The 17,934-nt window shown below is 33.7% G+C and overlaps 1 protein-coding gene across 1 annotated transcript; it reads left to right on the top strand.

Moving 5' to 3' along the window:
- Positions 1-4,427: 4,427 nt before the first annotated feature.
- Positions 4,428-17,679, top strand: LOC126817525 (F-box only protein 33). The gene is made up of 4 exons (XM_050544554.1): positions 4,428-4,825; positions 5,975-6,666; positions 9,655-9,821; positions 10,904-17,679. Exons 1-4 carry the CDS (start codon positions 4,440-4,442, stop codon positions 11,030-11,032), a joined length of 1,374 nt encoding a protein of 457 aa, XP_050400511.1. The 5' UTR covers positions 4,428-4,439; the 3' UTR covers positions 11,033-17,679.
- Positions 17,680-17,934: the final 255 nt, after the last annotated feature.

The raw sequence follows: 17,934 nt of genomic DNA on the forward strand, positions 1-17,934 counted from the left end.
AACAACGTATAGTCGTTCAGATGGGACGAAAAATCAAGGTCCCGTGTACCCATTGGCGTGCACGTTAAAGTTCCCTTTGCAGTTGGAATTCGATTAAAAGTAGGTCGTAGTGTCGCTGTCCGGGCAAAATGTCCCTCATAGCACACTGTATGGTGTATGCCCGTCTTGATTAGCCCAGTTGGAGTAGGACGTAAACCCCGTTTCGATATTAAAATAGCACAGTTTACAAATATTATTTACGTGAGCTTCTATAAGTATGAAACTATCAAAAATTGCGCCGATGTTACGAGCAGAATAAGACGAAATATATCACAGTTACCACCAGTTCTTTGGCATCCATTTCCAATTTCACTAATACACTTATCGAGCTGCAGTTTTGATAAATTGAAAGAAGATGGACAGAGGCGTAAAATAAATATATAATTGAGTACCATCTGCATACAAACGAAAGCCGCGACCACATTTTCTAAATAATCAGAATTTTCTAACTTATCAAACTCATGAGCATTACAGTCAATAGTATTATTAAAAACATCAAATTCAATCCTTATTTGCTGGATTTTTATTTGAAAGTAATCCGATACTATATTCGCGAGTTCATTGTTATTATCCGGGAGAATAGTCACAACTTTATATAGGTCTTTTTGTCTGTTCTCACCATTTCCAATTTTATCAGAGTGAAATTTAACCTTAGCATCTTTAATTAAACATGCATTATGAGCAAAATCTGCTTATTAGGCCTACAAGTCTTTCTTTAGGCCTGAAATGTTATCTAAATTATCAATTAGACATTAATTAACTTATCCAAACCATAATAAACTCTTGATGTCATGGCTAGCCTTCGATGTTGGCTGGATTAGATTCCTATATGCCGCTTAACGTCCATTGATAATTAAATCAAAACAGTGGATAATCGAGACTATGCTGTTTATATTGATGATTTTAGTAATGATGACCGAGACTATGCGAAAATTTCACCCGCTTCGTTCTCGGCTCATAGTGGATCAATTTGACTGAAATTTTCAGCAAATTACCTTTACACTATCTAGTTTTTAACTATTATAGCGAGAACTGCTATCTCTTTATCTTATCTCCCATAATGTATCTTTAATTTCTTCGCATTGTTTTTTTTTTAAAGATATATAAATCTGTTTATGAACATGTAGGCTTCTTTCCGCAACACATGTTCAGTCTTGTTCAACCCCTTTCGGTTTCTAAAATAGTCATTAAATCACTGCGTGTTGGAAGGAGTAGTAAATGTTTTCTGGGGCAAAAGTGAGTCCAAAATTTCATCAAGTTTAGAGTGATACATGGTTGCTTTCTCTTGTATATATATTCGATATGTTGAATCTCATTGAAATCCGAGTTAACGATTTATTAGTGCCAAGTAATTTAAACCTATATGTTAAAGTCTTTCTTGTCGGTTGTGGTTTCTGGACATTAAGATTAAAAATTATCAGAAAATAATCTGATACTAATTTGTCAGACACACAGAGATTATCCAATTTAAGATCACGTGGATTAGTTATCAGAAAATTGAGATTATATCCACCGTTATAAGAGAGGAATGGGGTTTAACGTCCACTCGACACAAACTAGGTAATTTCAGGACTAACGTATGGTTCAATGGGAGGAAACCGGAGGACCAGGAGAAAGCCACGAGGTTGGACAGGCGACCCTACTCCTTGTCACGTACAACCGTGGAATCGAAACCACGCCAATTGACTCAATGACAGACCTTTTATGATACAACGCGCAAGCGCTAACCATTCGCCCATCCAACCTCTCTACCGCCGTTTTGAGTTGAAGCAGAAACATGTGTGAGAGAACTGTTATTCAACATTTCACAAAACTCAGGTCAACCGCAGTAGAGTCACTGGAATCGTCAAAAAGGAAATCCCCCCCCCCCTCCCAAATAATAGTGCATTTCTAAGTCATAATCCAAATTCTTCCATAAATTTTTGACATAATTTGCTATTGGGTGGGCGATACATTGTAATAATTCTAGTTTCCTTAAAAGAAAAATTATGGGAGCAATCCAAAATTTCTAAAGAATCAAAGCATTCCTGACGGATTTTCTTATACTAAATAGATATGACTTAAATAAGTGCTACATCTTCTGCGCGTGAACCTCTAGGGATACGCTGTAGGCAGGCACGGATCCATGATTTTTTGCAGGGGGGGGGGTCTAGGTTAGATAATTGCTTAACTAATTGCGGTGGGCGTAGCCCACCGCCGCGAGCACCGAAGGCGCTAAACGTTGTAAGGGGGGGTCTGGGGGCCCTCCCCCTGAAAAATTTGGTAAATTAGATTCAATTTGGTGCATTCTGACGTATTTCCGGAAGGTAAATTCCAAAATTACAGGTCTAAAAATCTCCAATAAAATGGCATTAAATGTCCTTAAAATGTTGATGGGGGATGCTCCCTTTACAGGTGAGGAACAAAATATCTTCAGATACCATATTATGGTTGTTCTTAACAGGCTTAATATTAGCAGTATCAATTTACTATTAGAGTAAGTCCATCTAAAGGACAATATTGGTGCCAGTCATTATCACATAATGTGATAGAGCTGGTTAAACACGTTCCAAATACTCAGCTATCGTAGCAATGATCTCTGTGTTAAAAGTATATTTGGAATGTGTTTAACCAGCTCTATCACATATGTGATAATGACTGGCACCAATATTGTCCTTTAAGTATAGGAAAGTTGGTCGGTGTTTTCCAGAGCACAAACTTTCACAGACGAAAAGTCTATAGACTTGGATTACTGTTTTTACTTTCAGCGCATAAAAATAAATAATATAGCTTACAATAGTTGCACAGGCTTAATCATAAATGTAGAGGTTTAAAGGGAATTTTCACACATAAATGACCAGGTTTTTTTCTTATCAACGCTGCCGATAAAATTAAAAAGCAAACACAACAATATTCAACGTCAACAGGCGAACAGCGTTAATAAAACTCTTTAAATTTCAATAAACTTATATTTTCATACAGTACAGTATTAAAAAATTGCCGTCGTCAATAGGCGATTTGCCGTGGAGTCAATTTTGGTCCCGACAGCAATTTATGCTGTCGACGTTTTTGGCTAGTTGCCAGAGCTGTATGCGACTATTTGTTTTTGCCCACAATGGAATGAAAGTCATGACTCAACTCAATGTATACAAACTCGCAATTTTTGGGTCAGATTCAGGCTTTTAGATTTAAGTTTCTCGGACCCTTCAAATTTTCAAGCCTGAGCAGGGGGGGGGGGGGGGGGTGCGGACCCCTGGACACCCCCCCCCCCTGGATCCGCGCCTGGTAGGCCTACAGAATATCCATCGGGTACTAAAGCTGCGATTGTCGATGAATTCAAACAGACATTATTCAGACACGCTTCTATTCCATAAACATCAATTAAATTTTCAACAATATAATCAGATAAAATTGTTGTTTTATTCCTGGTGATCACGTGGCTAAGTGGGTAAGACGCTGGCCTGGAGGTCGGGTGTTCGATCCCTGCATTGGCCGAGAAAGTTCATCCAGATTTCCGGCGTGGTTTCCCCTTATCAGTGAGGACGCACGGCCTGACAAGGACAGCTGTCTAGTCCTTCGGATGAGACTAAAAACCGAGGTCCCGTGTATATATTGGAATTGCACGTAAAAGATCCCCTGACAGTTGGAATTAGATATAAGAGTAGGCGATAGTGCCGCTGTCGGGGCAAAATTCCCTCTCTGGCCCAACTGGCGTGGTTTCGAATCCCCGGTTGTATGTGACAAGGAGTACACAGTCGGGTCGCCTGTCCAACCTCGTGGGTTTTCTCCGGTTTCTTCCCACTGCTAAAGACCCCTACGCGCAAGCGAATTATTGAAATAAAAAATTAAACCATATGTTAGTCCCGAAATGACCTAGTTTGTGTCGAGTGGACGTTAAACCCGAATGGTGAGCGGGTGAGATTTCTATGATTAATGTAAGTGCTCGCTGGATCAATGTTTAGAGGTTTATATGGATTCACATTTGTTGTGGAATTTGGCGGAAGATCAATTAAATTTTTAGCATTAACTACTCGAGAGGCTTTGACAGTTTGACAATATTGCCATTAGCCTATATTTGTCTTCGTGGGGCTGGTTTTAATGTTATCATTGTACTAGTTGTTTTGCTTGGATTTCTGAACTGTTTTTCTATCTGATGTTATAATTGTCCTGATATGTTTTCTCCCCCCTCTCAGCCACTCCTTGTCACAGGTTTTATTGACTTAGGCAAAGATCTAAATACATCACCGTCTTATATTTTTTGACAGTTAAAAAAAATTAAAGTAGCGACTTTTAACCACGAGACTGGTTGAGATTAGTATTAATGACTTATAAAAAAAGAGACTTGATATCCGAGTAAATTTTCTAGCACGTGGTACGCGCGCATGATTATTTATTGGAGTGTTGACGTCAGACATGTAGAAATGGCAGCTGGAACAAATTGGGCAGGACTACCTAGTGTAATAATTGTTGATATCGTTTCATATTTATCACTGGAAGATAGATTAAAGAGTTCTTCGATATGCAAGCGATGGCGATCTTGCTTGTTTCACCCAACACTATGGCAAAATGTGTTATTTTCGTTCGATAAAAAGGACCGCAAGAAGTCAAATTTTCTTGCTGCAAACTGCGGCCGATTTATTCGGGAAGCAGTTGTCAAATTTAACTCGCGAGACGCAACAGAGGTGAGGGAATGTGCTAAATTGCTTGACATTCTTTCGAAAAACAAAAACTTAGAAAGATTTTCTCTACAACCATCAAGTTGTCACATCGTTTGGTCTGAACAAGAAACTGAACACATAATTGACAAGTAAGCAGCTTTTAAATTTGTTTACACCACCAACCGCATTGGTGCCATAGATTGTAATGTTACTAAAAATAGAACGTAAACATCAGTTTTAGGACACCTTGCACTTAGCCAAGTTTTTATTTTGCGCAGTCAGCGATACATGTATTTTCAAATATTTTATCGAAAATTAAAATGTTTTTTAAAATATAATAATTCTGGAAGATTTTCTGTGACTAAGAGTTCTTTAAAAATTGATAAATTTATTACTATGCATTATAAGATTATTCAGTAAAGCATTCAGATAATCACTCATTTAAAACTTAATTGTTATTATGTATAATATAATTTTTCATGAATAAATTTGGCACTATTTTAAAGGGACAATAACACTCTTGCTATCTTGAAAGCTCCAGAAAATAAATAATATCTCTATCTAAGTACTAGATGTTTAAGTGTCCTATCTGTTGTGTAAATTATCCATTACATCCTATTTTACTTGTCCAGAGGGTTCGAAAATATTTTTAAATCGAAGTTTCATTTGAAAAGGTTTACGTTAGACGTTTCAAACCATTATGTTGAATTTTTCAAAATTTTTAAATAAGGTGTGTCAAGATGAAATTTGTATCATCAATTAATTGAAATATTCTAAAATAGTACAATTTGTTGACCAGAATAAAGATTGGGACATATTATTCAGTTACACGGTAATACGAATCTATCTAAAATTGTAATTTCTAATTATGTTCCGTGACATACATGTACACAAACAGTCTATGTTCAATGGCAGTCTTCCTGCTTACGCCCTTCCACAGTTGTATTTTTTTATATCATTATTTTGTCTTTTGTGAATTAGCCATTACTATCACATTGTCTTGTCGTATATGTTCTTCTTTGTTCATTACAAATGTCACCCGAAACTACTGTATAGAGTACACGACTTGTGTGCTGATTTTAAAGTGTTCATTGTGTCTTAAATATTCAATATTAGGATCCCATAATTTCTCAGCAAGATAATAACATCAACATTGATTGAAATAGACGATATTGAATAATGGAAAATATTGAGTTAGCGGGTTAACTCCTTTAACTGTAAGTTATAAATAAGGTTAAGCTTATGTGTCATATTGTAGAATCCAAATATATGTTTAATTTTCTGTTCTCTATTTTCAGTTATTTGGATAACATTGAAGAATTGATCAGAAATGCTCGCCGACTAAGCCACTTTTCCTTGGGATGTGTAGAAGAACTCCTAGTTCATTCCAACAGTCTAGTTCAATTGATGGTGCAACATCATAGTAAGAATTTGAAATCCTTGCATCTGGCCAGTGTAAAAGAAGATTCAGAGCACTATGGAATTATTGAATTTGACACTTCCCTGATCTGTTCATTCCAGTGTCTTACCAAATTGAGCATTGATTATGATTATCTTACAAATGAATTACTCCACAATTTTACTGATATCAGAAAATCCAAGCTAGAGAAACTATGCATCCACATTCACGGTATCAGTCCAGAACATGAAATTGTAACAAATGCAACATGGAGAAGGTTAAGGAATTATAGTCCCTCCTTTGAAGTAACAGTAAACCTCACACATTCACATCATGGAGTTGCCGCCCTACTTGATGTCCTCCAGCCATGTATGCCGTTAACACATTTTCGACAATATTTCTGCTCACATATCAATGTGGCAGCGATAGATTTTATTTCGACACACTTCAATGATACACTCAAGACAGTAATTATAATGGATGATATTCAAGATCAACCCATGCTTTATGATGAAAGAACTGATGTGTATCCAGACCCATTTGTAATGTTAGCATGGCGTTGCATTGAGTTGCAGGAACTAAGTATCATAGGTAAGCTTTTAAAATATTCAAATATTCAATTTGTTTGTGGACACTCTACAGGTCACAATTTTTATTTGATATACATGAAGGTCTATCTCCCAAAGATCTCGGTTCCTTTAGATATTGGCATAAATCTGACCATAACTTCATGGATTATGGCCCCTGATTGTACGAAAAAGCATGTTTTAGCTTGTGGACACTCCACAGATCACAATTTTCATCTGATTTTGATGAAACTGGAAATGCATGTTTATAACCAAAAGATCTTGGTTCCTTTTGATATTCATGCATATCGGATTGTAACTTCCTGAATTATGTCCCTTGATTGTTCGAGAAATCACGTTTTTAGCTTGTGGTCCCTGATTGATTGAAAAAAACAACATTTGCATATATCACCGTTACACATTAATATACTATTCAAAAAAAGTAGGGGATATTTGATTTTTAAGTGTTATTAAAGTCACCTAATGAAACTGACGAAGAAACAAATGACAAAATGAAATGAAGTTCACATTCATCGATTTATTCCAAATGATCGTTAGACTAAGTAAGGCACAGACTGACCATTATAAGGGTAAAATGATAGCCGGGGTCAAACAGCAAAGTTACCACAGCATCACAACCAAGTCAGTAACGGGTAAATCCTCCTCTGTTTGCCAAACAAGCATTGATCCGACGTGGCATACTCCTAATGAGACGTCTAAGGTCATTTTGGTCCAGATTGTCCCATTCCTGTTGCAACGCAGCAGCAAGTTCTTGGACATTGGCAGGACTTTGTTGACGTTGACGTAACCTCTGTCCAAGCATGTCCCAGACATGCTCGATGGGGGAGAGGTCGGGACTCAGTGCTGGCCAAGGTAATGTGGTGATGTTCTGTTGTTGGAGGTAACCTGTAACGATCCTGGCCCTGTGACATCTTGCGTTGTCATCCTGAATGTGATGATCTCTCAAACAAGGGATCACGCGAGGACGTCGGGCGCGAAGGTGACCCCTATGCAGTCGATTCCGAATCGTCTGGCCACTCACTCTCACACCAGTGTCTGTTTGAAGACGAGCGCTGATCTGATTTGCTGTGATGACACGATTTCTCAAGGCCAAGGTACGGATAAATCGATCCTGGGCTTGAGTTGTCGCCCTTGGTCGACCTGAGCGTGGTCTGTCCTGTACAGATTGTGTATCACGGTATCTGGACCATAGCCTGCTTATGACAGACTGAGAAACATTCATCGTCCGCGCCACAACCGCCTGTGTTGTGCCGATCTGTAGCATGCCAAGGGCACGTAACCTTTCATTTTGGGTAAGCCGACGCATATCAAAATTTGTTTTCTGGTCACTAAAACAATTAAACTGATGTTTCCACCCTGGAATTCAATGCCACAATGACTGTAACATTCAAAGTCAGAGTCGTGCAAATCTTGGGTTGGACCCCCATGATGATCCCAAGCATCACCTGCATTCCATGCGGTAGCTATTGGTGCGTTTGGGCGTCACATGTAACTGGAAATGTTTCTTCTGTTAGGTTCTATAGTGACTTTTTTCGTAGTCATTTGCATATTTTAGTATTATGCCCCCAAAATCAAATATCCCCTACTTTTTTTGAATAGTATAATAACTGAGTTTGAATTTCGTGAATATGGGACCAAAACTGCTGGATAATGGCTAAGGCTGGGAATCGATATGAAATTTCAATATCGATTATCGGCAAGAATTTGTCAGCGATTATCGATAATAATCGATTATCATTTTTCCGCAAAAATCCGAACTTTACCGACCTGTTATTTGTGTTGGTCGACACAGGCTACCACCACTATTTTGTTGTATTTGTTTAACAGTCCTGTTTAATAATAGTATTGTATAATAAAAATATTCCAAAACATCTTCAGTCTTTATTACTGTTTATTTAAACACATTATATTTATTAATATTATTATACAATCTGTCAATACTCAATCGTAATAAAAAAAACAAACGAAAGTAAATTGAAGTTATTTATCTTCATTACTAGAGAGATTCCATGAAGTTAGATAACTGTTACATATACGGTCGTCGGTTCCGTAAAAACCAAAACAATTCCATATCTCGCTTTTTGCCTTTCCCGGGAAGTCAAAAACGTGTTTTGTATGGGCTGTATCTGACATGATTTAGTAATAAAAGCTGAATTGATCATTAATAATACAATTAGTTTTATCGTGAAAACAGACGATTTCTCTACAAAGCAATCAAGAGCAAAGAAGGGAGATAATTCTAATTTTACTATTAAATCATGTGCAATTGTCATTGTTCACAAATTGCGTGACCTATTTTAGTTTCAACTAGTAATAACAACAAAAACAACGAAAATATTAAAATAATATATTTAATCTTAAAGTTCAGTTTTTTACAATAATATATATTTAAAATGTGCCAGTTTGTAAGCAGAGGGGGGAAATAGTTGTGTTGACGTTGTGTATTCATTCATTCGTCTGATAATGCCAGACTACGGCAAGTTCAGTCATGTGAAAGTGACCGTAACTTGCCGTCAGAAGGTAAATATACCGATAATCGATATTTGAATTTCAATATCGATTATCGTATCGCTAAATAACTTCTACCGATTATCGATTATATCGATATTTTTGCACAGCCTTAATAATGGCAGCCCCTTGTATGCAAATAGTATAAATATATGGTATATCAAGGTTGTGGACCCTCTAGAAGTTACAATTTTGATCCGATTTTGATGAAACTTGAAATATATCTTTATAACCTGCAGATCTTGGTTCCTGTTGATATTGGTAATTAATATAATTGTTACTTGAGTGGTAAAAAAAGATTTAGTGAAGTGTTGTTACATGTAGTATGTACTTGTTAGTATTGTTATTTCTCTGAAATATCCTGTAGAATACAGGTAGGGAAATTTTGACATGCCATGGAGCTAGGAATTCACAAGGATGCTAATGGAAGTAGAAGACAGCTCTGACTCCTTGAAATTCAGTTTATAATCATATCCCTTTTCAGGTTATGGTATAGCAGATGGGGATGTCATTGCTATAGCTAGATTGAGAGGTGACACCTTAAAGAAGCTGGTTGTTCCTTTGTCTTGCATTTATACTTCTAATGATAGTGAAGATGATGCTACTGAAATAATACCAGTAAGATGTATCAGTGATGACTTTTTTGATAAAGTAAGTAACTGAGTGTGTCTTAGCACAGAATTTGTAAATTTATTTTAAGTATTCATCATCATACACTCTTCAAAAAAAGAATGCATAGTGACATTTCATCCTCTGTATACCCTCGATCTACCATCGCCTTGTTGCAACACGTGACTTATCGCTAAACCAAACTGTTCTCCAGCGTTGCGGTAGCCATACCCTGTGTGTCTGAACCCATTTAAGTCGGATTTGACAATGTTGGCGAATTTCAAAACAGCAGCTCTAACAGGACGTCTGGCTCGTAATCCGGTTTCATGTAGGCGTTTACAATTACAGACTGTCTGGTCTGAGATCCTACGTCGTCCAGGAATTGCTGCTGCAGTAGAGGTCGCTGTTGTGAACTGTTTCCATAAATGACATAACCGTATGTGACGATCCAGGGCAGACATGGTCACTCTTGTTTAGCCTTAGCTTGGGCGGTCAGGTTTTGACCTTCGCTTTCCATACCTATCCCAAAGGTGAGAGATGGTACTCTGGGAAGCATTCAGCAGTCTGGCTATATCTATCTGGGATTCACCTGCTTGTAAGCAACCGATAGCATTGTTGCATCGGTCTTCGTTCGGATGTCGCATGTGCATGTGCAACTGATTTTGAAACCGAGAACCCCCAGATTTTAAAGGCCTTAGATTTCGGTTTCATGCGAACAGCTTGCAAAGTTGTTAAACTCGTGTGTCTTGGTGCAACCAAGCGAAAACTAATTTCGGCAAAAAGTATGACCAGTCACAATTAGTGACCCTACATGTAGGTTTAAAACCAATGTTGAATTTCTTGAATCCTTATATAATGACATTAAAAACAAGTAATATTTATGGAAACAACAATCCTGTTCAAATAAAAAAATGATGATATATTTATTCTAAAAAGACAAAAAAAACCCCAACCCTGCTTTGAACATGTACATGTAGTTGAACATTTTCATTTCACAGCTGTAATCTTTTTAAGAATAATAATAAAGGTTTAAAACATTGGCACACTTGTGCAAAAAGGAAATTTTAAAGTGAGATAAAAATAAAAGTATTAATCATACTTGTTATATTATTATTTATTTTCAGGTGTCTAAATCATTAAATAGGTCGTGGTGGCCAGTAGATGATCATGAATTACCAGAGGCTGTTTTTGATCATATGGCCGATGCAGAAGATGCATACATGGAAACTCTATTAGACGACCAAAAAGTTTAATGTATTTTATATCTCCCCAATTTTAAACAATTAGACCAAAACTATAGAACAGTGTTTTAAAGATTCTTATAATTTATTTAAATAAATGGTATTTATATCCAATATTTAACATGCATATTTTGTACAATTCATAAACACCATGTATCATGTTTGTTGGGGGATAGAAATCTTTAACATCTATAGATTTTTAATTTATTTCATGTAAAAAAAAGAAGAGAACAATTGTGAGAACATCTTTTAACAAATTCATTTATTTTTAATTTTGAAAATTTGAAAAAAATTACATAAAAATAAGAAATGAACTAGAAAAATATTTATGAAAATGTTGATGGTAATATGGGTCATTGGAGATTTTCTTGAAATACAGGAATGATTTTTTTGTAAATACTTATCTTTATCTTATTTATTTATTACTTATTCATTACATAGATTTGATGATGGGGGTTAATTTAATCTTATAATATTTGTTTTCTGATATATTTAATTCTTGTGAAATACATGTAAATCGATATATGATATACAGTACCTATATTATTATAATTACTAAACTATCAATTCTAATTCTCCGACCTCTCTCAGCTTCAATGCATCTTCACATCTTTTCATTATTTTTTTTTGAATTTTAATCTTTAATACTGCATTATCTCACAAAACTTATATTTTAGACTGTGTATCCCTACTTATTATTATATAAATGACTGTTTTGTTGGGATTAATGATCTTTTGAAACATATTTATATTTGCATGTCATACTGTTGATAATTTTACAATGTGCTGTGTGTGAAGCAAAGAAGTCAACTTTTAATATCAATCCTGTAGATATATAAATAACAAGTTGTGAAATATCTTATTTTTACATTAAAGTGAGGAGAAAGCTTCATCAGAGAGTGTAAATTAGAATTACTGCATTATGTGAACAGTGTATTGGTGGAAGCATATGGACGTGAATTTGATCTGTATATTGTGTATGGAATATACAAAATACTGTAGACTAGACCATTTGTAGTTTTAATATGAACAAAAACACAGAGAAGATTGATACAACTAGCATTTAGCCATATTGATATTTTATTCCATCCATAGAACAGTATTCTTTATAGTTAATTTGTCTAGTGTACATTCAAAGTACAAGACTGCAATGTGTGCTTTACAACTTGAATAATCTGTTTCCATCTTATATAATTGGTTGATTATTTATACTGGTCTAAAGATCTACTGTTATAACTAACTTTTGAATAATTGTGAACATGGGAACAACAAATAACAAGTGAAGTTTGAATTGATATAGCAGTTATATTTTAACATTCTATTATAATAGAAAATCTGCAGCTGCTCGTATCAAAACTGTATATAACATTCCATTACCATCGCCAAATATTGGTACTCAGGATTACTCAGGTATAGTTGAAATGTGATATCACCCTGTTTTCGCATGGATTTGTATGGCCTTTGTAAATTTTTATTGAACAATCGAAGATCTTTTGTGTGTGACAAAGCCAAGAACTAAGCTTCTGTAATTATTATGGCTGCCATATTTTAATCTTAACATCATGACATAAACTTGAAACCATCCATGGTTGTTTTTATTGGAGTACAAGCAAAATGTGATAACAAAAGTCAATTTTAGGATGATACTAGTATGTGCCATCAGCAGTGTTCGACAACCACTCTGTACCATAATGTAACATAGATATTGAACTTATTGCCAATTGTATTGCCACATCAAGTGAAATCCATTGAATCTCAGTGAAATCGAGATGTTGAGTTGAAGCCCTGTCCGGTGTCGAAAAATAAATGGATTAGTATACTGGTACTAGAATTAGTACATAGAATCAATGAGTGACAGTTTTATCAAATTAATTATGATGAACTATTTGAAGATACTAATGCTATTACACAGCCAATATTTAGTTAGTGATTTGATAGAAAGTCATCTTCTATTGGATTTTTTTTCTCTAAATCAAACTTGTGAAATGTTAATATCTTTTATAATTTTAATAGAAATTTGTACAAGCTGAGAGAGGATATTATAAGATTATTAGAACATAAAATATATAACAATATTTAATATGATAAACCAGATTATTGTCTATTATTACAGGATATTTTGTTGAAGCACCTAATTGCTTTATATTTAGTGTAGAAAGGCAATATTTGGTAAATGAAACACCAAGAACTGGGGCAAATTTTTTGACATGTCTAAATTTGAAGCTGTTGGCTATGCTGACAAAAAATCTGTATCTTACGTGCTTAACAGCATTATTCATGTGCTTGTTGTATTTGTTAAAACTATATTACACTCTTTCCATATATATATATATATATGTAAATGTAGTGCTGTAACCAATATTTTACATTGATATATAAGTGCTTGTTATATAAGTTCGTTAAAACATAATTGTTATATAAATTTGTCTGTTATGTTACATAGATAAATAGAAATGAATATTGTGATATTTGAGGCTAATAATGACAGATGATAGTAATACCATTCTAAAATAAAGGTTTTATGCTCATAAATCATTGCTTTAATTGATAAATAAACAGAGGATATTACTGAATAATATGAATGTTTACAATTGGTTGTGTACTACTGATGCTATGTATTTTGATGATGTACTGTGTTATATTATGTAGAAACATGGATAACAAGTCGAGTGGAATTGATTTGCATGTATTATGGGTTTATTCGCTGTACTGCACAGTTACTGACCTTAACAGGTTGACTCTGGCCCTTTTTCAGGATTAAAATAATGCCAATGGGTTCTATTGTAACAAGAATTTAACTTAACATAATCCCTAGTACAGCCTATTAACTAAATCTGAAATTGATTCTGCATATTCTAATCCTAACAAATACCATAAAAAAAATGATTTAAGTTAACAAGTAAAAGTAACATTGTTGGTGTATTCTCTTTAATTCTATCAATTTGGATACCTGTGTTTTCTTTATTCTGTGTTTCCTGGCCATCAGCGTACTGAATTAGCTTGATTTCATAACATACTGTTGTACGATTTTTACGCCTCTGAATGCGTTGACATTGATTTAGAGTGAACCAATTTGGAGCTCTTAAAATAGTTCAAATTGATTGGATATGAACGATTTAAAAGATCTTAAAAAAAAAATGTCATCATCAGTAATTTCCAGTGAATGTAATTCAGGATAAACATAGTTGTAAATAATCATTTTTAACATCAATAATTGGCTTCCAAACAAAATCAAATTCTTCAAGAGAAACTGACAGGAGTTGATCTTTGTCTGTAGGAATAATTTTGTTCATGATCTGTATTATGATAAATCTGTTTAAAGGATAGTTTCAAAACATATACACTACAAGCTATCAAGAAGTACACCAGATAGAATTTTATTGAATACAATTAACTTTTATTATGGTAATTGTGGTCTGTGTATTTCTAGTTCAATTACTAATAAATGCCATTGATACAAGCTATTAAGAATCACAGTTGCCTGTCTTGGATTTTTGTGTGAGCAATAATATTACAAATGTTAAAAATAAATAATACTCTCAAATTATACTAAAGCTACTATTAACTCTTTCATGATATTGAAATATAATTCTAAATTTGTCACAAAAAGATTATATCTGACTTTTTAAGATACATTATTTATTTGAGCCATATTTTTTCACTTATTTTTGTCGCCTCTTATTAATTATATAATCATATATCCTAAATGATGTTTTATTTGTCTATCTTTTAACAGCATATATTCACCCTTTGTCTTATATTTTAGTTTGTGCACTGTTTCTTAATTGTAGTCTTAGATTATTGTATTGGTGTTATTATGGTGTGGGTGTTATGTTAATCTAAGAGCACTTAGATGCATGAATTGAAACATCAAATAATGCTATTAATGTATGATTTGTAAATAGAGGTTATATATCGGAAAAAGGGTCTCAAGGATCGTTATAAATATGATGTACATGTATAAATTTTAACAGCAGCCTTTTTGAAGTTATGTACAGTAATATTCAACCTTATGTATGTCTTTTGGGCATTAAGTCAATTATATATTATCTAGTCAATTACTGTACTATATAATGATATATACTTTCTAATAAACAGAGATTTTATTTGCAAAAATTTCAATTGTACTATAGTTAGGATTTGACTAGATAAGATATCAATTAAAGAAAAATCGATCAATGATATTATTGTGATTTACCATTCCCAGATTGTTACTTATTTAAGAGGTGGCACAGCAGCTTATTTTTGCGTTTTCGTGGAGTGATTGAACGTGTTCAGAATTTGTAGATAAATTATGTTTTAAAAAAAGTCTATAATAGAGGGATCAGTCAGTCTTGTAAAGTTTTAGATACATCTAGTCAGCTTGTGTGTAACACTGAATTATTTATAATACTGTACTTTCTATACAAAGATAGGATCATGATTTTTATATGCCCACATGGAAATGTGGTTGTATATTGCTGTCCGTCCGTCTGTCATCCACAATTTCTTATGAACACTCTACAGACTACATTTTTTATCTGATCACTTTTAAATATATATATATATTATATTGTTTATATTAGTGAGAAGAAGAATCCTATTTAATTTCAACAATTTCCATTAATTACTTCTAGAGTTATGGTCCTTGGTTCAATTTACATGCATTATTTAAATTAGTCAATTTCAGCAATTTCCGTTAATAACTTCTAGAGTTATAGCCCTTGATTCACTTTGTTGAACCATGTGAATGCTAAGGACTTAAGTTATCACCCAAAACTGTATGAAATTTATATGCATTATTTAGATCACTAAATCAAAGAAGTCGACTGAATTTCAACAATTTCCGTTAATTAAATCTAGAGTTGTGGCACTCGTTTTACTTCTGTTGAACCTTGTGAAAGCTCAATCAACAAAATTTATCATCCGATACATATGAAATTTATATGCATTGTTTAGATCAATGAATTTTTGTTAATTACTTAATTAATAGACTTTTGGCTCTTGTTTGACTCTGTGGATCCTTTTGAATGCACTATCAACAACAGTTATCATCAGATCTGCGTGAAATTTATATGCATTATTTAGCTCAGTAAAACGAATAGGCCTATTGATTTTCAACAATTTCCATAAATAGAGTTATTGTCCTTGTTTCACTTTGTTTAACCCCTTATGATTGTTCTAATGACAAAATTTATCATCCAATCTTATCTATATTAAATTTAAGTGCATTATTGAGATTAGGAAAATGAAGAAGCCTATTGAATTTAAGCAATTTCTGTTAATAACTTATAAAGTTATGACCCTGTTTCCACTTAGTTGAACCTTGTGAACATTCGATCTGTATGAAATTGATACCATTGTCTTGTAAATGCTCCTATTATCTACAAAAGCATAAATATGTGACAACCCTAGTCAACTGCTTGCACAATTTAGCTGCAATGGGCGTATGTTTCATTGCCTGGCAACCTATCTTTTCTTTATTAAAGACAAGACATTTTAATAATCAACAGATTTACATCTATCAAAAGTTACAAAGAAAGTATTTAATATTATATTGTATTCTTTAGAGTATTTTCTAAATGCAACATGTTAATTTATACTTTTTCGGCAGAATATTATATAGATATTGCTGATTGTCAGGTGCCACAACTGTGATTGACAATACATGTACTGTAGTTATATGTGTAACATACATATACAACTACTCTACTAGTGATTACCTCTAAATTCTTTAGTAAATGAATAAATAAATAAATGATATTTTAAAGTTGTCCTGTTTAAAAAAAATAAGAATGCTCAGGAAATAAGATTAGAGAAAATAAAAACTGAAAACAGAAATATTTTCTGATCTGATGAAACATATGTATCTTCCATCATAATTGAATATTTCGATATTATATGTATATATTGTTACAAATGACCTGTTCTATCAATTTATTAAAATCTTATAAAACGGGTATATGTCATCAAAACATTTGTTTTATAAATAGAATTTTGACATTGTGTGCAGTTAATATGAAATCCAGGAATATCCAGGAACATGTATGTGAAATAGAATGACTTTGCAAAATAATATGAAAGTCTTGCCTATATTGACAAAGACTGATTTCATAACCAACATATCACATTTTGAAATTGGTAAGAAATGATGTACTTAATTTATACCCTATGCAATACGAAATAATTTGAAAAATGAAAGAGATATGTCTTAATTCCTTAAACAATATAAATGTCATTAAATAATGTGCTCAAGCATGCACCATATAATAAAGGTCCCTATTCTATTTAATGTTGATGAAAAATGAATATATCTTGTATTTGAAGTCTAACCTGGTGTTTGAAATGATGAAATGTGTATTATGTGATATCTATTAGTAGTATGTTAGCTGCTGTGCAGTAACGATCTGATTGTATATGTGTGATAGCATCCTAAACAGAACAGTCTTTCATTATGTTACATACCAACACATGTAACAACAGTTAAAGTGCCAAGAGGAGAACTTCTTTTAAAAACAAGTTCTTGCCAATGTTAACGATCATTGTAATATTGTTATCAGGTCAGACACAATTGGATCTATCTTGTGAATGTGTCAGTTTTCAAATTGATGGATCTATTGTTATCAAGATGTATTATTGAATTGTTGTATGATCTTAATAAAGCTCGCATCTGTGCTCAATATTTGCTTTCACTTATTTGTCAGAAAATGGAAAGGGAAGTTTTGTGTAAAAGTATTTTTGCTTTGTCATTACAGAGGAAGGGGTATAAAGAATATTACCGGTTGTTGTAAATATATATATACCTGTATATCCTGTTTTTTCATACAAAAACATATTTTCGCTTTGTCATTATTATAGAGTATTAATTTTTGTAGACTTGGGGGTGTGGGGGCGGATCGTGTAGAATCACTTTAATTACCTACAGATTCTTGGTT

The sequence above is a fragment of the Patella vulgata genome, chromosome 4, assembly GCF_932274485.2.
Source record: "Patella vulgata chromosome 4, xgPatVulg1.2, whole genome shotgun sequence".
Lineage (NCBI taxonomy): Eukaryota > Metazoa > Mollusca > Gastropoda > Patellidae > Patella > Patella vulgata.